A 25,195-nucleotide genomic window follows, 5' to 3' on the forward strand; every position below is an offset into this window, starting at 1 on the left:
ATCCAAAACAGAAAAATTGGTGAAATTGGTGAAAATTTACCAAGCCAGAAATTCACGGAACTGAAAATCTTCAATCATTCGGAATTTTGATGTTTCAGATTTGGAAATTTTCTCATTTTCCAGCCCTTTATACCCTTCCAGCATTTTCCCCTTTTGGAACTTTGAGTCTCGGATTTTGGACTATTCGAAACTTTAATATTTCATCAAAGTTTTTGTATCTTTACCTTAAGTTTCGCTACCAAAGAATTCGGAATTCGGTGCTTTCTAAACCTTCAAAATTCGAATTTCAACGCCCCCCAAATTCTTGCACATACTGATTTCTTTTTTCCCGAAATCTCAGTCGGTTAAGGTTTCGAAGAGAAAAAAAGGGGAAGAAAAGAGAAAAAGAGAGAAAGAGAGAGATCAGCGCATATCCGCAGAATCTTGGCGGGTCACTCAGGATTTCCCGAGATCCTCAGCTGCCACCCAACACGGTGCAACTGCAAGGCTGATGAACAGGCATCGCTCAGCCGCGTCTGGAATTCGGGATTTTCCGGGCTTTTCCGGGATCCTCTTAACCCCCCGTCGATATTTTCGCGTCACGGGGTGTAGTCGCCTAGTCGTGACGTACGTGATCCATTATTCCGCCTTTCCGCATCAGCTTTTGACGGCGGGATCCTTTTCCTTCAGCTAAAGTTCGACGACCTCCAACCAGAACTCGCTCCGATTGTGACTGCGGAGGAAAAGTTCAGACCCTCACTGCCTGCCTGTCTGATACTGATGATGTAAAACATCTCGGGGAAATCCTCCTGAGGGTATACGGAACTTGTTTTTAGATTCTTTTTATCTTACGAAGAAGGAAAGGACTTGGGACGAGGAAAGTTATTATAATCATCCTCGGGCTATGAAAAGCTCAATTTTCACTAGGTGTTAGTGTGTGTGTGTGTGTGTGTGTGTGAGTATGTGTGATACACTTTTTGTCCAACCATATCTGGAGAACGAATCGACGGATTTGGGTGATTATCGCCTCGATTAACGGATATTTATTTGCTCAACTCGGTGCTGATTAGATTGTGGATACGATCGGTCGAACAATGTGAAAACAAAATAAAATCTCCAAAGTGGATCAAAGCGTTTTGATGGTTTTAAACACAATATTGACGCAGCTTTTTTTAGTTTGTATAACTATGTAACTCATTTTTGGATTTTATCGATTACACGATTTTTTAGTTAATGAATTAACAACAGAAAATTCATTTGTCAATATTTTATAGGATCGATGCACATCTCAGCCGGAAGTTCTTAGGCTAGTTCTTTAAATTCAATCAAATTAGCCGCTTCGGATTATCATTTTATTCATCAGAATTTTTCCTTAATTTACGTGAACGACTTCGAGACCATTTTTGGAAAAGTCGAGAGTATACTTATTGACAGACTTATAGACACAGAATCCCACCCTCTATGATATTTCATTCTTTGCAGTTTATTCACTTCATGTAATTCTACACATCACCCAAACTGTATACCGTTCATTTCCTTAAATAGATTTTAATAATAAAAGGATTTAAAAAATTCATACGCTGGATCCAATATGGTGGACGAAAGTTTAAAATCAAATCGATTCTGAAGAAAAAACTCCGCCTCTAGAGGTTTTCGGTGTTGCTGATTAAGAATCCGAAATCAGATTTTGAAAACCTTTGCATAGAGTTTTTTTTTATTACCGTAATCGATGAAATTTGAAACTTTCGTCCACCATATAGAATCTACCGTCCAGAATTTTTGAAATCTTATTTCAGTTTCGTAATCAGAGACCCCAAAAATCATAGAATATTATCTTGTCGTAAAAGTTCACACAGCACAATAACGCGTGACTCAAATGACCAAAAGGATGATCTTATCTAGCGATGGGAGACATTAATCAGCTGTACACGCCACAATTAGCCATGAATTGCAAAGTGTACTTTAGACCCAAGTCTGATTTTTTTTTTTGTATGGTTATTTTGAAAGCTGTTTTACTCCGCTATCAAACACCAGCGAAAAACGGTACAGTTTTGAGACCATCGAGACTCTATCATCCCTGTTAATCTCGCGTGTTTGTCGGCTGCCCGAAGCGTGCGGCACGAATTTGCGAAACTGTCAAATTCCTTGTGTTAGTGCGGCGTGGCTCTGCCTGCTTTTGCATACGACGGTATTAAGTTGTATCAGGAATGAAAGCAGTTTCGTTCCACTTCCCCGCCATTTTCGACGCTGACTTAGTCAGTTTGTTTTATTAATCATTATTGCATTATTTATCCACGGATTGTATCTTCCAGTTGCGTGTAGTAAACGTAAAATTGTGTTTTTTATGTTAATACGTTGTATTCGTCGAGGAAATATCCAGCTTTGAAATCTGGAAAATACAACATTTTTCTTTCAATCATTTTTATGTTTAAATAATATTTATATTCATTGGTTGAAGTAACGATGAGCGACGATATTTCGATTTATGATCGTTTGTCGTTGTGATTTGTGACGTAGAAATTTTCTACCAACAATGAAACGCGCAATCTGTAAAACTACTCGGTTTTCATTCGCTTTGTCAATTATTTCCTCGCGGTAGGAAAACTCGTTCGACTGCAATATTGAACGAGCGCGTTTTATTCTTTCGAATTAGAAACGCGAGTATAACCGACAACTTTATAATCCTGATGTATACAGCGCTGTGAATTTCGAATTCGCTTTGAGAAGAAAACTTTCGAAACGAGACCGAAGCCGAGTTCGCGCAGCTGCGGGAAGCCCCCAAACTTTTCCCCAGACCCACCCCTGGTAATTTAATCACCCCACGAATATATTCGCGCTCAACTAATGATATCTATTATTCGATAATCCCCGACTCGGCAATTGTTTAATGTACTTTTAGCGTGGAATTTACTAGCTTCATTCATGCAAGTGCGATTTTCGAGTTTCTATAAAAAACGAATCGGTTATATATACGGTTCAAACGGATTAATCGAAAGTTAATGTGATCTATCGGAATAACTTATATCCGTCGACTATTATTGATATAAAGAGATCGATTTCGCGGAGGGATCACGAAAAAGGAAACTCTGAAATATTAATTCCAATATATGTATAATGCATATACCTTATCGTATCGCCTTTGAATTTTATTTCTTTCAATTTTACTTTCAAATTATTGTATCTAACCCATACTTTTGGGGGGATGGAGATCAAAAGGAAACTTACGGTCTGTTTACACTCTAAGGCTCTGCAGCATCTCCCGTTTACTCGATCGACTTTGTAAGAGAGAAGGTAAAAAAAAATTAAATAGAAATAAATAAAACAAAACAAAATAAAATAAACAGAGGAAAAAATGGAAATGAGTAGGAAAGGAGAAAAACAAATTCGTCCCTAATTTAATGGCTCCAAACCGCCTCCCGTTGCGAAGACACGTCGTTTCTTTCCTCGTCTTGTAGACGGATCTTCTTCTTCTTCTTCTTGTTTTTTTTACTCGTTCTGCAACGTCACCGAGAGTTTACCGCGCAATCCCGAAGCCAGATGGATTGCCGAATCGAGAGCTTTCAGACCACGCCGCTACTCCCTCGCAAACCGTAAATTTAAAATAAAAAATTCTACCGGTGATTTCATCCGGGCATAGATCATTCAACAGGGAGAGAGAGAGAGAGAGAGAGAGAGAGAGAGACTTCACTGATCACCGATTCTCCGGATTTCCGCGACCTTCCGGAACTCCCTCGTATCCTGCGAGGATGCATTGACCTAAAATTATTGAGTTATTCTGGTCACCTGTATTCACTGTCAGTCCTTAACCTGTAATTTCGTATAATTTTGAACAGATGTTATTCATGTGGTCGCGTAAATTTCAGCAGGAAATCGTCTTTATTCGTTCATTCATTCATGAGAACAAGATTTGCACTTTACACAAACAGTAAAAGTGGGTAATTCTAGGGTTTAAGAATTGTTTCGTACAGTGACTATAGGGATTAAATTTATTTCATACTTAAACTTTATCGATGTAATTGTTGAAAACTAAGAACTTTTCATTCTGCGAAACCAATAACCACTATTTAATAATGAGATATTATTGAAATTATATTGAGAGTTGAGAATCGGTTTTAGTTAGTCCGTATAAAATTAATCGCCATAATCACGTGAAGATAAGAAATTGCGATTTTTATTGGCCTAACTTGAAACGGCATAAAATAAGGAGCTTAAGGAGAGAGCTTAAATTCATATGTATTGTACCGGAGCGAATATCTACAGTGAAAAATTTAAACGAAATGAATGAAAAGATACGAAGGAGGGAAGTAAAAGCATTCCAGTCGTCACGATGAAGGATATAAATGGCGCGGGGTGTTTTTTGCGACCGAATTTTTGCACCTGGGGTTTCTTGAGCTTTGCAAGCTCGGCTTGAGTGAACCGACAGAAAGATCTACGACCCTCTTATAAGCGCTGTGAAGTGTACTAAACGACTTATGCACGTAAACTTCTATCGCTGCGGAAAAAGCTTGAGAAATATTTATCAGTCAAATACTCCAGCATTAAAAATTTATGCTTCGTACAGCGCTGTACGGTTGGTTGAATGCTGTCGGTACTGCAGCTTACTTACTTACCAACGAATCTTGTACGCGCGTCAAATTTTAAGCTCCAACACGTGACGTAATTACGCTGGTACCAGGGGGGTGTATCTCATTTTGTTTTTTCAACAAATGATAATGAAACAGGCTTTAATCTGAAAGCCGCTTTTATTCCAACGAAGATTATTTCATTCGAAAACACACCGCGTCGCATTTATTTTAATTTTCTTTGTATCTCTAATGTGAAACGCTTTTTCCGATTTTTAAACACATCTTTCGTCTTGTTGTGATTAAATTTTTAATATATACATCATCTTGGAATTTCTTGCAAGTTTTTTGAAAATTATATTCGGAAAATATTTCGAACTCTTGTCAATTTCTTTTATACAGATGACTTTGCAATGATTTATAAGTTTGTATGAAAAATGTATAGAACATGGCGCTCAGCTAGGTCGCTGCTTTATAGATTGCAGAAATTATATGTACCTACACGTGAGTTTCGTTGAAAATTCATGAAATTTCTTACCCTCTTCCATTTCTTTCTTATCTCCTCATTTTTCACTTCAAAAACATACAAACATATGTAAGGCTCGCAGGCATCCTGAAATGGGATCGAATTAAACTCGGAGTTTCAGTTTCAGTTTCAATCTCTGTCTCAGTGCTTCTCCCGTTCCACGTCATTTCGTCATATCAAATTGAATCTCAGAGTTATCTGTGAAAAAGGGACAATTGATGGAATGGAAACGAGCGTCTGGCGAAATCGCGATATAAGTGGGAAAACGGATTTCACCAACATACGGTTGTTTTTATTTCCCACCGAACTTACAACACGAGAAAAAGGAAAAATGAAAATCTTTGAACAAGAGGAGAGAACGAAGAACCGACAACTTCGCTCTTCCAGCTTTATACCCTATCCTAGCTACTTTCAAGACGTACAAGGGGAAACTTTTCTCGTATATATGCAGCTTCGAGTGCTACTGAAATATGGTTTTAACTTGGGGTAACCTCTTTCCTCTACTCGGCTATCCTATTCACGTCTTCATTCTTGCTCGAACAACTGCACCTACTTGTATTTAGATTCTTTTCGAACTGCCTCGAGCTTCTCAGTTTTTAATTCTCATTGTTATATACCGTCTTTTGTGTCTTGTACTCTCTTCTTACACATACATCGCTTCAGCTTGGTTGTTGGTTACAATTCGAGATACTTTACGATTTCTTCACGACTTTCGGACGTTTTCGTTTCTATAATGGTTGAACCCGCAGCGAGGACGGGGGTGAAGTTACGAATTCGAAAAGTTCCGAAAGTGCTAAACTTCGTTTTTTTTTTGTGGCCAAACTTGAATTAAAGAAATTAAACTTTGACGAAATATTAAAGTTTCGAAAGTCCCGAGTTCCGAAAGGGCGTAACTCCGACAGATCAAAGTTCCGGAAGTGAGAAAATGAGAAAATCTGAAATATCTAAGTTCTGAATGATCCGAGACTTTCAGTACTGTGATATTTCTTTGTTTTGGATTTTCGATATTTTTACGCTTGGATATTGCTGTATCGAATCGAAGCTAAGAATAAATAGACAACGGACAATCTTATTTCTTTCATATGTAAATAAGTTTTTTTTCTTGTCTGTGCAATGTTCAAAGTTGATTTTTTCCGCAAAATCACGATCAGATTAACGATAAAGGCGATTGTTGTGAAAAGAATTATGCTTTCTTTATGACAGTTAATTTATTTTTCTTCTTTTCTTATTCAAAGATTTCGGTAAAATCACAGCGTATTTATATATATTTTATTATATATATTTTTTAAATAACAATTGAACAAACTTCAATTTCGCATTTAAATCACTGTTATTAAAATACAATACAATTGATAATAAACTACTAATATAAAATAATTTATAAACAATGTTGAAAAATTAATATTTTTCGTACTTCTTCTACGGTTTCTTTGGACTTTCTCGTATCGAACCCGAAACGTAACCTTCCGTCATGCTGTTATCATACTACCCCTGATCACGTCGTTCAAAATCCATCACATCTCGATGAAAACGTTTTCCTTGTTCTTCTGAACACACAGGCATCCACGTTATAGCTATCTGTCAAAAACTCAAGGACTTATTTATCAGCCTGAATAGACAAAAGCAAACTTCGTAAATAATAAATGAAGGTTTTGTTTATTATTCGATGCTTAAAATTAAAGTTTATTTATTTAAATATTAATTAAAAAAGAAAAAATTTTTCAGAGGTCACAGCTTGAATCTGATCCAAAGTTGGAAAGATGCGTCGAGATATAACGGACATAGCCGTGTGCGCCTTATTATCCTTTCATGGAGATATATACGCTTCAGGAATCCTGAGGATTTCCACCTTCCTTCCTTCCTTCCTTATCCTTGACGTATGTATTGAATTTCTGCAGGTACAACTCGCGGATATATGCCTTGCGATATAACATCCATCCTGCTGCGATCCGTTCCTTCAACTTTTCCGTACCTTCCTTGCATACATACATATATATACATACATGCTTACGTACGTACGTACGCACGTACACATAGATACCTACGTACTGCATGTACGGATAAACGTACACGGGATATAGAAGCTTCCGAAATTGATTTTGGATCCGCACTACACGGCCTCGAGATACGACCGGGATATTCCGTCGGGGTTGCATTTCGCCGTGCCGCGTTCCACGGATTCTTTGCCAATAACCAGCCAGGCGAGGTTTCCTATCTTCCCCTCTCCACCCCTTCTTCGAGGATCACAAGCCCAGGACGTTATCATTATACTGCCTCCGAAGTTCAGCCTGAGGATAGCCGCGGAATACGGGGGTTTGAATTCACTTAAAAATCGACGTTTCAGGTTTTTTTCCTTTACAGATTGTTCTTTTTTTACTTTTTTCTCTTTTTGTTTGTTTTTTATTCCTTCTTATTCTTTTGCTTTTTGTATATTGAAATTACTTTAATTAAACTCTCTCCGTCATACTTGATATTTAGAGATATTTCTGGAGAGCTTATAGAGGAGGATGAAACAAAACGAATGATATTATAAATTGCGTAGCCTTTTAACCTCAGTCCTTGGGGAATATTTTTTTTTCGACAGATTGCAACGTTGCAAAAGAAGAAGAAGAAAAATTGCAATTATGCGTTTTTTCGCTGTTTGAAATCTCGTTAATCAAATTCTTTCGCCGTGCATGCTGCACAGAAAGTTTTTATCTGCGTTTAATATCTACGTTATGGAATGCATGGAAAACCGAATTACAAAGGAACGGATTTTATTGCGCAAAAAAATCTTCTACTAACCCCCAGAGGGAAAGAGTGTGTATCTATAGATAGACGGAAACTGTAAATAGGGGTGGAAATTTTCTGGAACGGGTTTTCTGAGCCTCGTCGTTTCTTTTCGAGCAACTCTGCCCGGAGCCTGCACAGGATGGAAGTAGCACATGGCCGTTGGCCGTTCCTCTCAAGGGTCATCGAGTTTGCTCAAATAAAAAGCGAAACTAAACACACACTCGGATCAACGACGGGGAAGAAAAAGAGGAAATCGGAAACCTGGAAGCTGGAAGCCCTTGTCTTTCGACTATATCGACCATTCTTAAAGAAATTTACTTTAGCTGTGTAAAAAAGAAGTCAGTTCGTCATTTAATTGAAAAGATAAATCGCTCAACGCATAGAGAATGAAAATTTTTTATTCGATGGATTTTCAAAGGCATTCTTTATATTGGTTATTTTCTTTAATTTATTTAGCTTAGTTGATAAATATTTTTGTCCAGTTATTCGTGGAATAGAGTTGAATAGGATTTCAGTAAAATTAACAGGATTAGAATAAATGTTGTAAAAATATATTCGCAAAACATTTGATGAATATGATGTATTCAAATTTGCTTCTTTTCAAAATTTTCCCACGTCATATTTAAGAGGGATTTTTCAATACTTAATCGATCACCAGACTCTAATTTTACGTTTTAAAAAACTAACAATTACTTTCATCATCTTACGCCTGAGAATTGTTTATAATATTTAACTGCAGACGATTCTAGGTAATATTTAATTGGCGACGATTCGATCGTATCGTAATAATTAAATTAGGCACGTTAAGTGCGCTTCGCGTGCTTTTCGAGGACTCGCAGCTTACCAGATCTCAAATCGTAGACGACGAGGGTCGACTTGTAGTCCAGACACGAAACCGTCATTAATTCAATTATTTAGGGCCCGGTGAATAGAAATTTGGTATTCCTTTCGCGTTTATAAATCGTCGGAAATCTCTGCTACACCGAGATATTTTCCACCACTAAAGTATTTCCTTTTGTCCTCCTTTGTGCCTTCACATGTATACACGTAACTCGAGTGTGTAGAATTATCACGTGACCTTCCTACACCTTTCTACATATGATGAATACCTACCTACCAAAGTTTCAACGGTTCGTGACTGTAACGTATCATACCCACGTACAAACAGAATGAAAATTAATCCCTTTCATCGTACTGGACTTGAATTTCTCGTTGGCAAACAAACGCTCGGCAGCTCCGAACTTTGTCATATATGTATATACTTTGCACGGTTAGTACGGAAAGTGCAATACGTACAGGCGGGTGTGTAACCTGTTATTTGCACACTCACACACACACACACACACACACACACACAAGAATCCTCGCCGTATGTGGAAATTTGGAAAAAATCGCGCTGAAACGAGCCGTAAAAAGATTTAGTCGACAATACAGGGAATGGGGGGCAAAGTGGGTACCTTAAAATTTTTGATATCTCAAAAAATTTGGGGGCAAAGTGGACCCCCCCCCCCCCCCCTCCCCCCACCCTCCTGGAATTTTGTTTATTATAGGTAGGTACAAAAGGCTAATTGTTAATTGATTATTCGTTCGCTACAAATAATCCGTCTTCGTTCGTTGCTTTTGTCTAGCTGCTGTTATCCGCTCTACTCGGCCAAGTTAAATTGAAAGAGTTTTCCTGTAATTACCGATAGTATTGGGAAATTAACGTCCGCATACCAAAACTGTGTCACATGAATACTTTATTGGCAGGGTTTAATTCGACCCCACGAATCTCGAGCCATGCGTTAGACGAAGAATCGGCCAAAGATAGGTTTGTACTTTTGAAAGACTTGCTGAAACGGCAAAGCAGGCGGAAAGAATCGAGATCGGTATAAAACAAAAAAAAGAAAAGAAAAGAAAAAAAAAACAACCGTTGAGAACTGAGAATTCTCGTTATTTATTGCTGAAGTAAGAATTTTGGGTTGTAAAATTTGTAATTTCACAAAAAAAAATCTTGAAATTCAATCCAAATCGATGATTCTTATTCGTTTTTGAGAGTTCATCTCAAAGTCTTATCACATCTGAAATAAATTAAATAAACTTTTCATATTCGATTTGATTTGATTATATGTATTTACGAAAACTTGTCGTCCCTCGGAGAAGCGTCGAGTCACAACCATATAGAACTAAAAGTCTCAATTATAACCTGACATGGAAAATTTGCAGCGAGAGACTTGCACTCTGCAGAACGTGAGTCGCTTTTCTCTTGGTTTCATGGCTTTTCGCTTTTCGGCGTCGAGATTACGGCTAGGCGGCTATGTCGCTAAAGTCAGATAGCCGGTGACTTCCTCCGGCTTTGTTGCCGGCTCTGAGAATGGCCGGCGGTTACTGTTGCGCCGTTGGAAAATAGAGAAGGAAAAAGTGACAAAGTGACAAAGAGGAAAGAGGAAAGAGGAAAGAGGAAACATTAACATTAGTCGCTCGCTCCTTTCGCCCGCAGTTTCAGTCTTGGAAAAGGGAATCCCTCCTCCCTCCCTCCCTCCCTCCCTCCCTCCCTTTCATACCTCGATCATTTTTCCCGTCTCCCCGTCCTTGCATTCGTTTACTCGGAAACTATCGCCCCTCATGACTGCAAAGTAAGATATTGCAGATTTGATTTCTTTTCTAACATGTTACAGTAGACCAAAAACTAAGCGGCACGTATGTTTTTTTTTCTAATTTTTTTTTATCTACCATTAAACACTTCAAGGGGGTGAAACCACGCAAGGGGTGACTTGGCAGTTTCACCCACAAGAATATAGTATTTTTCAACCAATCGAACTACGGAAAAGTTCTTTCGTAACGAGAAATGAAAAATGTAATTTCATTAACTAAATACAAAAAAAAAAATCAACCTGTTACTCGCGGATTTCGCGAATTCTTATCCGCACTCTCTTGTCGTGTTATATTTTCTCGCGTTTTTCCTCTCCCCGAGTCGACTCGGGCTGTAGCAGCAGAAGTCTGCATCAGCCAGTCACTCGGCCACCTCGACTTGCCCAACTCTCGACTAACGAGCAATTAGCCAAGTTTTCAACGTTTCAAAACTTGTCTGGTTGTACGAACGGAAACAACCATCTCTATCTCTCTCTCTCTCTCTCACTTGCTGTATTCTACTCTCTAGTGTTTTCGAGTTTCTGCAGAAATTATGTCGTCACACTACGGCTACTCGAAGTACCGGTCAAAGTGTTCACGATGCAGTCAACAAAACACAGAGTTAACACACAATAAGAGAAATTTCTAATTGTGGTTACTGTCGCGGTACTCAATTATTCTTACTTTTTTTTTTCTTTCTTTTTTATTTATTTATTTTTCACCATCGACGTAAAACGCAATTCTCTTTATAAGATGTAAATAAATTTGGTATAACTATGACCAGAAATTACAACACGTTTTAATATTATTTTTTTATTTCTGTCATTGGTTATATATTTTCTTGAACATTATTGCGATAATTTTGTGTTTGGGCTTTATTTAATTGAAAAAATTCAGTCAACCCTAGGAACAGATCTAATGTTGCAATGAGCAAATAATTTAGCATTGAAAACTATAATTACACTGGATACAGTTACATGCCACACATTTTTAAAAATTATTTCCACAATATTAAAAATCGATCAATTATTTCCACAGAATTTTCATTCGTAAGCCAAAACTTCAATAATTCACAATTTATCACTGTGACAACTGAATTCTCTTGTTATAAATCAGTAAAATCTTCTTCCTCTCTCTATATACGCAAACGAAAAAACCAAACATTATCACCTTGATTCATTAAATTCATTTTTTTAATGCTTGGCGGGGGAGCGAATAATTGTGACAAAGATTTTTTTAACAACATGTGTCAACAAATGCGAGAACTCTCGTGGCTACACAATAAGAACAGAAGCAACAATAACAATTCGTTCGCGGTCCTCGGATCCTTTAGTTTGTGCAAAAAAGTTGTTAGCAGGCTTTTACCGTCGGCTCGAGCTTTTTGGCGGTTTACAGCGGGCTTCGTGCGTCGTAAACCGAGTCGGTAGAGAGGAGGCGAGGCTTTGTATAAGGTAGCTCTTTGCTGTAGGTACGCTTAGACTGTTCTCTGTCCGAGGTAGGTAGGTAGGTAGGTATACATATCTTACCCACCCACCGCTGTGTTTCGGTCCTTCCTCCTCTATCTCTCCTTTTTTCCCTTCGTTTCCACCGGAAGAGAGCGAGAGAGAGAGAAACGATTTTCCGAGCCTCTGAAGTTGGCAGCAACGATTTTTTCTTTCCTGGAAACTTTCAGGCGCGAATATAATATTTTCACCTTTGAACTTCCCTGTCGCAATAGCAACAGCAACAGCAACAACAGCTTGTCGGTATTTTGACAACACCGAAATTCGACGACATTGTACCAGAATCGATCATACGATTTTTTATCTCCGTAATTTTTTTTTCCTCATCAATGGTACAGAGTTTGGAAAATTTTTTTGAGATCGATTTCCACCTCGATTTTTATTGTTTGATCCGATCGTTCGGAGAAAATTTCTTCTTTCGTTTTCATACAGTTTCGCACAAATCGCGTTAATGTAGAACGCGTGCGAGAATTTGTATGTCTAATCAATTTATAATATTCAAAAAATAATTTGCGTTGAGACTGTGAAAATCTACAGGTAAATGTCGTGGGGATGATACGTTAAAATTTGGCGGCTTCTTCGTGGGTACCAGAAAAGCGACGGATAGAATCGGCTCTACGCCATTGTGTGAAACTCCTGCACCTTTGGCTGCAGGCATTTTAAATTACACCTGACGAAATCCCCGGAGCAGCAGGTGACGTAGGTAGCTTTAGAGGGACACAAGGAGCTCCGACGGGCCAGGTAAAATAATCAGCCTTTTCTATTGTGCTGCTTTACAAAACTCCCATCGTTGAGGCGAAACAAAATGTGCTCACATATACATACATATACAATATAAATGTGTATATATTTATTTATATTTATATATATATATACACATATAAATACGTTATGTACCTACATCTATTATACATGGACTGTTTGTTTATAACTTCCTGCGATTTTACAAGATATATGTATACATACGTCCATTCAAGCTTCCGTTGTTTCCTCCTTTAATTACACCGCGGCGGTTAAAATAATCCCGCGCGAATGAACGAATGAACGAATGAATATAAATTCCTTATGTTTTGGCAAAAACAGAAAAGAAAAAAAAAAAAAAAAAAAAAAAATACTGGGGCAAACGAATCGATACAACAATTCGATACTTACTGGATTAAATCCTTTCGCTCGTTGGTACACGAGTCTTTAACGTGTGTTCGTGTGGATTTACAGTATATACTGTACAACCTTGTTAAGAGAGGAATTTAATTGCAAACGATATCCGTTCATACGGATGAAGGCGTTCGTATTTTACGGAGGATGGTACACCAGGTTTGTAACGTACCTTTACACGCCAATTTGTTCTTCTTTCTGGTTTTACATGCATTGCACGGTGCCGCAACGATTTTCGGATAAATGAATTTTTTAATCGAGGGCAGGCGTACACGCTGGGCTTGAAGGGGTGGCAATCAAAACCGCCCTCATTTCTCCACCGTTCTCCTACCAACATACAAATAACAATGCAAATTGGGGCTGATTCGGGGTCAGAATCCTTCGACGGGTCTCGTTCCTCTGTAATCCTTTGCAATTGGCCACACAAGCTTGACGGTAACAAGCCAACGAAATTTGCTAAACGTCATGCCGAGAATTCTAAATTGGGGGAAATATGGGAAAATTGGAGAATTACCGATTCAATCACGTTCCGTGCGGGCTTTTGATTTTTGAGTTACAGAGAAATTCTCTTTTTGACGAATCACAACACACTAAGCCTTAAGCTTTTTCAAGTGCATTTCAATTTCCATTCATTATTATTAACTGATTGTTATTCTAACTGTACAGAAATGAAAAACAAATTACCATCCTTCTGATCCTCTTTCACTAATTCAAATCACATCGAAACGAACTCTTTAAAGCTCAAAAATCAATTTCCAATCTTAACGATCGGTAAACTAGGCTAAACTGTTTTTGGTTTATCTATAACAGAATTCAATCAATCTGCTAGATAAAAATGACATACGTTTTTCCAATTTCTCAGCAAGTCAACTCATAACGTTCAAAAAATAACGAGCAACCAGTGTTCATATGTAAAATACTCTCTCATCAATTTCTCAGTTATTATCTATGGACCATTGAGTATTCCTTGGCAGTCACGTACTTGAGACAGATCCGAAGCATACAAGTGCGAGCTTAACGGCTGAGAACTCTAAGCCCAATCATCAGGTATTCCGGTGCGCCTAACACTAAGAAAGAGGCATTTTGCTGGCGAAACCATCCCATATTCCTTCCCCCCTCTTTTCACCTCTCCGTTCTTCGCTCCAGTTCACTCGAGTCAGTACCGGACACAATGGACTTCTGTAACGGATGAGACGAGACGAAGGACGGATGGAGAAAGTCTTTCCTTCCGTTCCCTGCGGAACGCGGGGACGACGGTCTCTCCAATTAGAGGGACGTCCAATCTTAACCGAGTTTACCGCACGACGTGTATATCTGTACGGTTGCCTCCGCGTTTCGGGTCTCCCTGGCGGTTTTCCCTCCTGCTAGAAAGGTCTTAATACACTCCTCGAGGAGGATGACCGCAAAGCACGGCCGACCGCGAGACGAGTCGCGCAAAGAGTGGAAAATGGAGGATTATGAAAGAAACCGGAGTAGAAGAGAGCGAGAGAGAGAAAGATCCAATTTTGGCAGAAGCCAACAAAAGACGAAGAGGCGAAGACGCTGGTTAGCTAAATTGAGACCTCGTGAACCGTGTGAACTGAATCGCAATTCTCTGGAGTACGGAACGTCGACTGATTTCGTAATCCGGTAAAGACCGTGACTGATTCCTTATGGAGGATGTTCTAAATAATGGTTTCGAAAATTGGCAACGTTCAAATATGACAACCGCGTTACAAGACCAAGTAAGATCTACATATTTTCACCGGTGAACAGCATCGCTTGGACGATACTTATACCTACACTCTTAACAGTGATTGATTTACGACAATGCACGAAGTGACCATGACAACAGTCTCGACGTCCGTACATAAGCTGGTTTGTTTCGAGAATGAAACACGACCCAGACTCCTCGGAGAAGGACGAGAATGGGAGGAAAGGACCTATTCCTGGTAAGGCCATCGGACCCTTTTCGTGATCGTGGATGATCCCTGCACTTCGTCATCCCTTCGAGGGTGTCGGAATACTCCGAGAGACCCGAGGACGCGTAGCTTTGGTTCGACTATGGCTTGACGCCTGTGGTTCGGAGGGTCGGGTAGCCAGGAAAGAGGGGACAAGTGGTCATCCAGCGTGGCTCAGAGCTCGTCAGTTGCCCTCGGGCCGCGTGGGTAAGCGGTTCATGGTTGTCAGGTGCCATGCCGAAAGTTACATGAAATTAAAGAAGGAAACATTGGCGAAACTGCAATTCGAAAGCCTGGACGTTGCGGATTTTATTGTGGTAGCCAGCTTCGGTTTTTGTGCGTCTTTTAAATGGTTATATTACTTCAGTCACGGTGATGCTGTGTCGTTACAACCTGTTCAGGTATAATGATTACAGCGTTGGTTCAAGGTGAATTCACTTTGCGTTTCCAAGTGTGCGTGTGTGTGTTTGTGTTCGTGTTTGTGTTTGTGTTTGTGCGCAACAGTGCTTGTCGGTGAAGGTGCGATGCGAGTTGATCTTGAGTTCAAGGTTGTGACCATTTTCGTTGTTAAGTTGAATTCATCAAACAGATCTCAGGATAATGGTCAGCTTCAAGAACTGCAACAACGCGGCAAGGTACAATATCAATGTTACACTATTTTATTGAGAAAAAACAGAAGGCTTGTCATCCGTTCAATGTCGTAACAACAGTCCAAAGAACGACGCGCGTGACTTTTGCCCTCGGTTTTTCCCTCTTTCTTTCCGAACCCTCCACTCCGCTGCGGGTACTTAATCAACAATTTGCTCGTTATCGCAAAGCGCTTCTCGTTTGATCGATGTTGTTCCTTCCTTCCTTTCTTCCTTCCTTCCTTCCTTCCTTCCTTCCTTCCTTCCTCCGTCGTTTTCGGTATTTTATACACCACCGACGGATCTATCTTATCTCGAACCAACTTGGACGCTGTTATTATAATTTCCGGCGGAACATCTGCCCTCCGAAACGCCGCTACTCAGGCACGCATCGTATAGTAAACTCTCACACATTGTTCCACTTCGTGTATGCATGCCCTTCGTGCAGGTACACGCTCGTTACCCGCACCCTCGTCCACGCACACCACTCGTACCCAACAATCTACCATATAACGCGCGTTTATTCTCAGCTGGAATGGCTGTACGAGGGGCACGCGTTTTTGGAAGGTTTCGGGAGACGGAAAATTTTGATTTTGGTATTTGGAGAGACTCTGGATCCCGTTGAAACTGTCAGCTTCATTGAATTCAATCAATTCTGCGTTACGTGCACTCCGTGGAACTACTTTTTCTCTACCTCTGTTGTTCTATGGTGGATGAACGGTTTTCGATAAATGCGAAAACTATACAGAAATTTTTGAAATTAATTAAGTCACTTATACTTATCGAATTCCGACAACGAATCTTTCTTTAACTTTATTACAGACCGTGATCATTTACCGTGCAGATTAATTGCGCTTTACCAACACGCGATAATCGTGTTTTTTACTTTATTGGTAAAAAAACAAAGAAGCAAAAAATAAAAAAAATAGAAAAAAATCCACCAACACGTAATTATCTTTCTCTCGTATGTAATTATTATATTTCTGGCTTTATTTTCTCACCTGTTCACAATTAACCAACGGCTGGGGACATTACCTTCAGTCCTTGTTGTTATTTCCGGTCGCGAAGCAGATGCACGAGTTACGTACATACATATAATATCCATTCGGTTGTTACAACTGAAACTGTGCGGGCATGCGGTCGTCATGATACCTATCCATGGATACCTGTGCTCCGCAACCAACGTGCCTCGCACAATCGCTTCGTGTGAAATTCACTGATCTATGTATACACGATGCATACCCTGTGGTTTATGTATTTCATAAAACTTATACATATATACGGAAAATAAATGACCCGCGAATCATTTCTCACTTCCACTACTCGCGCGTATCATATTTTTTCCCTTACTTACGATCTTCTAATCTCGTAAAATTTTCCTGCCCCGTGTATAGTATAACAATTTGGAAAAAACCATATTTCCACATAGTTTTTCCGACATAGACGCACCTCGTTTATCATTCCATGCATGTACGTCTATTCCGATATCATTTATCACCTGAGCCCTGCACGTTGTTGTCGGCTGCTGCACATGCTGCTTTATATATTGTGTTGTTAGGTATATTATATATCGTACTTAGCTGGTATATATTATTGTGTACACAGTGCACCTACACTTGGATATTTTTTATCATCAGCCTTTACTGCACCGCGTAAACATCCCTTCAATCCGTGTTCACGGCGTGGTCAACATGCAGAGGAAAAGGGATCACTTAAGGTGTCCTTATGGCTATTTACCTTAGCGCCGCCGCTTTTCTCTTCCCCCCAATTCCATTTTCCTGGCGCATATTCTTTATACACAAGTCCTGCCTAGAAGTGCTTCACTGAAGTAAAACTTGTTTGAAAAATACTTGGAGTATAAGTCTCACCGCCATGCATGGCGTCTTTCGTATCTTCGATAACGCGCTTATCACTTCCCACCGACACAGAGTTTTCATACCTTTGTGTGCGGCATCGAACGAGCGCTTACACGCACTTGCATGATTATGTATTTTCTCACGGTATAAGAAATCGTTCAGTTTTACCGTGATACTCGAGACTCGATAAACTGTCCTGTTCTCCGTGAACGCGCATAATAAGACACAGTATTTTATACCTCTTTCGAGCTTTTATAGCGATGAAAGAGGCGAACGTGTCGCGATCGCAATTCGGACGAATCGTTCTTTCCTGGTGTAACCAACCGATTCATTCAAATCGTCACACGACGTGCGTGATTATCTTGATTTTATGAGCGGAAGTAATCAGGGATTAGCTGAACGGGAATCTGAGGTAATTGGTTTTGATGGAATATTATGGGCAAAGCATCCAGGGCGAGTGTAATAGGATTAATTTGGTCATAGTTAATTTCATGCTGGGGTTATTGCATGCACTGTCTTATACCGAAATCGGTCGTGACAATCTCCTGGTATTTTTTTTTTACCTCTTAATCATCTTACGAGGTTGATTATACCGGAGATTTCAGTCACAGAATTACCTACTTATACTTGATTATAAATTATACAAATTGTTACGCTTCGTTGGAAGGTTTTTAAAAACTAGTTATTATCGAAAATTTTTGCCAATGTTTGATTACAGATGTATAATCTAGTTATTGAATCACCCGTACAAATATCGATATAATCACGATTGAAAATAGATTGGGAAAAATGTTGAAAAATTAAAAATAATTTCGACTATTATTGTTGCTGGATTTTTATATACAATTCATGCAAAGTTGAGAAAAAATAATGAAATCGAAATTTCAATTGCATTACAGATTTCTGGTACAAAACACTTACTTCCGAATTCCAATAATTTAAATACTCTCTGTTCGACGAGGATCTTTTTATCGTCCGATCAAACAGAGTCAATCAGAATGCGAAACGTAATACATAACTAGCAGATCACTCCGATATTAAATCGCAAACGTTAAAATACTTTGATTCACCCAAAAGACCCGAAAAATGCCAAAGACTTTGAGTACCTTTACTTATTAGATTTTTTTCGCATCAATCAGTTAACCGTTGTTTATCGAAGATGATTGTTAATAGTTTGTATAGACGTTCATATACTAAGTTTGAAGTTTGATTTACGGCTGATCGTGAGAGGTTTAAAGGTACTGTATCATCCAGTAAGGTTCGAACAAACGACGTCTTCTCCCTACCGGAGATTAAGCTCGTTACTCGTCCAACAGTATTATGATTATCTTAACCAAGACCGGCGGCATTATCTCGCCGCAGTCTAATGCAATACACGGAATTACGTGTGAGAAGATAAGATATGAACAATGTATGTACATGCATGTACGTATAAGTTTCACACGAGGAACATGGAGGCCTGTTAACACCCCTTTTAAAACGCTTACGTATATTATTGTTAACGCTTCCATGTACACCTGTAATATGTTCGCTTTATCTAACGCAAGTCGTGATCTATGACTAGTTATGGTCAATGGGAAAGTTTAAAACGTCGATGATGCAGCGGTTTTGTCTCTTTCACTTGTGTAGTAGAAAAATTTGACGGATTTTAGCCATTTCTTCGTTCTCGATGACTGAATGTAAATTTTTTATGGATATATGTTTGTATTGATTCGTCGTTCAGAATGTGTCGAAATATATTGGCACCGATTTGATTCGATAGTTGAAAATAAACTGATTCAGGCTAACCACGAGCCAAACTTTGAACTTTTTTTGAGCTGGGATAATGATAGTAATAATATCAATCAGAATAAAAATTATGCAAATATAACTTTAGATGATTCGTGGTCAGCGACCTGAGAAATCTGATGGTAACAATTTTCTTTCGAATTCGTTCATTTGTTCTCAAGATATAGTCATTTTTGTGTTATATTTGTGAAAAAAAAAAAAAAAAAAAAAAAGAAATTGAACAAAAACGATCTTACACTGCGTAGCGACCTGTATTACCGATCGAGAATCACCGTCGAGCTTGCGAAAGTTGTTGAAAAAGAAAAGCAGCGGTTGAAAATGGGTCGGAAAAGCTCGGTGGGTAACCTAAACGAACCAGTTCGAGCCTACTAACCTCGGATATTCCGGGTTTGTGTTGCAGTGAGGAGGCCACGCCGCATCGCCATCATCCGGGAACGCTGCGAAGCTCCGTCAACTCCCGGAAGTACCATCAAGGTCATCAGCATCGAAATGAACCTTTTCTACACGTCTTACCATCACGGCCGTCGACTCACTTGCCGTCAACGTCGCGCGTCTGTGCTCTTCACTCCAGGTAACGTTGCATAATCCAGCACAAAATTGTCCTTCCCTTTGAACCGGATAATCTCTGGTGCCAGTTTTCTTCCGTATCGACTGTTCCCGCGCTGGAAAATCCACTTCCGGTAATCTCATAACCGTAGGGATCTGCAACGAACGGACTTGTAGAGTTAAACTCGGTCCAGGCTTTCGTTCGTTTTTGTTTTACTCATTTTTTTTATATCAATGGAATGTTTTTATGCTGGTTTCAAAAAGCTTTCAGAATTGTTTTCGAATATTGTATGAAATATTTTGAGATGCAACTTATTCTTTACTTTTCCCAAACTTTAGACGACGTTTCTTTTTACTCTGAACACATTAAAGTTCTCTGAATCGTGCCGATTCGTTACAGTATAATTAAGCATGTCTTCCATCCATCTGTTGTGTTTCGTTGTCTACAGTCTTTGGATTTTAAGTAAGAAGACCAAACTCTATCGTGCGGTTAATCGTTTCAGAAAATTACTGTAATTTGCTTTTTTTTTACCTTGATCTCTTGGTTGGATTCTTTTTTCTTATAGGGGTTCAACACTTAAATCCCTCGTTTTCCCTCGACTCGGGATCTCTTGTTATAGTTGGAATTTCGAAACCAGCAATTAATGAAACAAACGAATATTCGCTTCCACACGATTATTTACCAACATATGTTCGAAATAATCTCTTTCTCAAACAGCTTATTAAAAACAGGTATCTAATAATTTCGAACAAACAATTTTTCACTAAAAAATTCACCCACGATCGAATAGTCTAAAGTCTAGGTTAAAATTCTGCGCTTTATGTGGCGACGATCAGGCGAATCAATTAACTCTGCAAAAATCGAACTACGAGATTATATACATATATACATATATATATATATATATATATATATAATAAATGATTAGAAATGTAATTAAGCTTTCGCGTTTTACCGACGCGGTATCCTATAATAATTATCCACGAATTATTTCCCGTCTGAACATAAAATATTAAAAACTGCAGTAGGTAGTATAACGAATTGGCGAATCGATTCTTTTCTCCTTTTCTTCACTCCTCCGGATTTGAGCCGGTTGGTTGAAACGAACGGAAAGGTGGGAGCCGGTTAAAACCGCGACGTCGAGAGATGAGTCGTGCAATTGTTATACGACTGTAAAGTGTAACTCGTTGCAGGTATGCATACATACATATATTCGTACCCATAAACCTGTACGGATATTATAGGTATACGTTGTGACCCCGTAGTTCATTAAATCGGCTCTCATCTCGTCTGCATTTCGCGTCATTAATTCAACGGTTCCATTCTGTTCCGTTCCGTTCAGTTCGGTTCGATTCACGTCAGTTTCACTCGTGTTTCCGCACTGCCAGCATGCGGTGCTCGATGTTACAACGTCAACGCGGCTTACTTTTGCGGAATCCGCGGTGCTGCTGCCCCTTCGTTAAGGACACTTGTCGTTATCCTTCTGCCTCTCTCTTTTCAATCGACCAATTACGTCTGTCCTTTCCTATATAGCTTTGGAAAAAATCTGCAATTTATTAGAATTGTTCGCGACGTGCAGAAGCGGGGAAATTTTATTGGCAAATTTTATTGTTAGTTGGTATCGAAATTATATATATCGAATTGGTTTGTTGTTGTTGTTGATATATTGTTGCGATAATTTTCAAATTTTCATCATAGTGTAGAAAGTAGACGTTTGTCTCAGAGAAAAAAAATTTATTTCGGTATTTCTTGTAAGAGAAAATTTATATCGCTGTATAAAACAAAAACAGAAAATAACAGAGACAGACACGTTTAAAATTATTATAAAATAATTGGCTATATTGTTGATGTAAAGTTATTTTGATTTAGTTTTTACTTGACGCTTTCTGTGGATAAAATTTTTAACGAATGTTTCCTCAATCCGATATGGAATGTAAAGAAAATGTATTCAATTTTGAAAACGAGAGCTTGCGACAAGCCTGAAAGTTCTCGCAACGAATCGTGCGAATAATACATGTTTATATTTGGATAACCTGGGGATACAAGGTGGTTGGATGGATAGGCGCGGTTCGACATCCTGGACCCATTAGCGGTAATAATGTGACCCAAAAGTCACGCGATACCGCCGGTAATTCTGTTTAGGAAATAATTTATAACCGAGACGTGCCACTGCGGTGTTTCTCGTTGAAAAATGGGATCGCGGATGATCGTCAAGCATTTTAACGCGATTCATGCGTGGCGTTGAAAATTACCGAGTCATTTTCCTTTTCCCTTCTCTTCTTTGACGTGGCGGTAAATCACGGAGGGACATAATCGACTCGACTATCGTCTGTATTAGAATTAAACGACATTCACTTCCCGAGGTATCGAAAGGGTGAATCTCGCTGTAATTTTGTCCCCCGATTATATTTTTATATCGCAAATCATCATTCACCAACGGAAATGGAATAATTTTCTTCTGTCTTACGATTAAATATCATCGACAATTTTCTCAACGATTTTCTTTGCAGTTTACTCATTTTCTTCGCTTTTGTATTATCATTTCACGTATAAATCCAGAAAACGTATAGTTTCGTTTGTTTATTTTAATTTTCTCCTTGTTTTTTATGCAAATATTTTTCGTGCGGTTCAATGAGTTATTAATATTCAAACTGTTTTTATAGTCCAACTTCATTCGAGTGAACCAGTTGTTCCTTATTATTAAAAAACCGATTCCATTAGTCCTTAAATTTTGTGCGTCAATTTTCAGGAGTATCCTCGGGTATATCGGGAAGGACCTCGAGGATCGCGGGTTTTTTGGGGCGGGGTGGGGGAAGAAACTCCGTCGGAGGTTTTGGGGCGTCGTCGTTGGTCCTGCAGGGTGGATGTGACGGATAATGCGATCGTTAATCACCCCGCCTAGCATTCACGCGTCGAAAAAATACGATGCGAGTTATAATAAAGCCCTTATGCATCCTCGTCGCCTCTTTTCTCGGGCGGGATTAAATCCACGTCGTGCCACACGCGTGTCGTACCTTCACACCCTCGCTTTACCCTCTCGAGAGCACTCTCGGGTATAAATAATTCCCGCGGTATATGCAGAGGAGAAGAACGAATTGAAAACGAACCCATGCGTAACAACTCTCGATGCGGCGGCTTTTACTATGAAATGCTGCAGATTTTATATTTAGATAATTCGTTATATTCACGTACGAACAATGCAAAAAATATTACAGGATGGCCACATACCTGGAAAATCTGGAAAACATAGAAATGTCAGGGAACTTTAAAAAGGGGTTGTGAAAAACCTGGAATTGTCAGGGGATTTTTAATTTGGTCATGGAAAAAACTGAGAATGTCACTTTTCTATCATCGGAATTAGAAATGATTTTTTGAGATAATAAGTTGACTTTTTTTCGTCGAGAAAAGAAATTGGCTCAGACTGATTTTTTTGTACGTTATATTTTTCCTCGATTCGAAGTGAATTTTAACAGAATATAGAGTTAGTAAGCTGAACGATTCAGGTTTTAGTAATTTACTAGAACTTGGAAAATGTCAGGAAAAACTAGGTTTTAGGTCAAAACTAGAAATGTCATGGAATTTTTTTCCCAAAAATTTCTGGCCTCCTTGAATAGCAACTTGTACGTTGTTTATGTTACGTACGAAGTACATGTGGATAATAATTTCATCTAATTCCCGACAATTTCACATAAATTGTTATTAAAAATAATCTGAATAATTGTCCAATCTCTACAAATTTTCAAATAATTCCTCAGTCCGTAAGGGTTGTTCCGTGGATTTTTATTCGTAAATTTTTTTAACCGAATCACGTGTTTCACGTCGTATTGTTATATCGTAGACGTATAGAATAACACGACGACAACGACGACGACGACTACACATAACAATGAATAATTGAATCCCGTACGATAGACGTATGTATTCGAAAACTCGACGAGATCACGTTTTCCCTACACGATATTTTTTTCACCCTTTATTTTCTACGCGAGAGAATCGCCCTCCACTATTTTGAATTCGATATATTCTGTCTTTCTCGTATCTGGTTTTCTCTCTCATCTATATATATATGTATATATATATACATCCTTTAATGGTCCTGCTGTATAACTACCCCCCCCCCCCCCTCTTCCTCCCCCTGCCCCGCCATCCAGTACGTAATTCGCCTTACGTAATTACTAAAAGCCTGCTCGGCCAAGATGCCGATTTATTTTTTAATAGCGTAAAATCGTCCGAGTTCAAAGTCCGTAAGTTGATCGGTGCTCCGATTTCGATTTGTCGATAATTCAAGGTATGGTGCCTTGTAATTAGTGGTTGTCCAATGAAACGGCGCCACGTAATTATATAGTTTCGTTAATATGAGGGAGTGTTGACCCTTATTAAGCCTCTCTGCGGGATTAGTTTCGGAATGAACTCTGCACACACACACACACACACATGCAATACACGTACGTATATACTCTATGTATGTATGGATGGATGTGTTTGTATACGTAAAAAGATCACACCGTATAAAGTGAAACACTTTATCACCGTTTAACGAGACTATCACCTCCTACACCCAAAGTGAGCCCAAGTCTCCTGGCTGTGATTGGGAAAAAAACTTTTAACAAGGTATTTACTTCCAACTTCTCGTCTTCGTCCAAACTCTGGGAAACCTTGGCAATTTACTCGAGGATCTAAATGAGATTTTCGATCGAGTTGACGTCGATTAGGAGAAGGTAGAGAGAAAAAAAAATAAAAAAAAAAAAAATTGAAGGCCTTTGCCTCGACTAATTAAGCGTCATCTTCGAAATTTCTGTATTCATCTGGCTATATATGTATATATAACTGACTAATTTGTCCACTTTTTCCAAAATTATTTCGAATAAAAAAACTTCGACACCATAAATTTTCGCCGAAAACGTTGAGCAATTAATCATGAAAAATGAGATACATTATCGAATTGTTATATATTATTATAGTGTAAAATTTGTATGATTTGTTCAATGTCGATGAATTGTAACAGCTTGGAGAGTCGAAAATAGTGAGGTTTAACCAAAAATCACTACCTTGCAACTCTGAAGTAATTTCGAGATAGTTGAACTCGTTAGACATTAAGTTCTGACAGTCCTGAACTTGCGTCAAATCAAAGTTACGAACTTTCACCTCAAGTTATCTACCCTGAATGACTTGATACGTAGGTACAGGCACAGTCTTGACAATGAGGTGCAAAATTAAGGAGTTGTCAGATTCAGTTGAATAGAATACTTTTCTCGCAATTTTTTTACAAACCAGTCGCACCTTGAATGTTAATCAAATTAATCAGTTCGTTAGCTACGCAGCGTCTCCTCGA

At 38.8% G+C, this 25,195-nt stretch overlaps 1 protein-coding gene across 2 annotated transcripts in view; it reads left to right on the forward strand.

Annotated features, from left to right (window-relative positions):
- Nucleotides 1-25,195, forward strand: part of LOC124412419 — a 190,960-nt gene that overhangs the window by 38,594 nt on the left and 127,171 nt on the right. The window contains exons 1-2 of one of the 2 annotated variants that reach the window (XM_046892275.1): nucleotides 15,628-15,681; nucleotides 19,717-19,887. In XM_046892275.1, the coding sequence (XP_046748231.1) occupies nucleotides 15,647-15,681; nucleotides 19,717-19,887 (206 nt within the window). In that variant the 5' untranslated portion in view covers nucleotides 15,628-15,646. Of the gene's footprint in view, nucleotides 1-15,627; nucleotides 15,682-19,716; nucleotides 19,888-25,195 lie in introns of those variants that run through there. The other variant, XM_046892276.1, reaches the window with a different exon arrangement.

This window comes from Diprion similis, chromosome 11, assembly GCF_021155765.1.
Source record: "Diprion similis isolate iyDipSimi1 chromosome 11, iyDipSimi1.1, whole genome shotgun sequence".
Classification (NCBI taxonomy): Eukaryota; Metazoa; Arthropoda; class Insecta; order Hymenoptera; family Diprionidae; genus Diprion; species Diprion similis.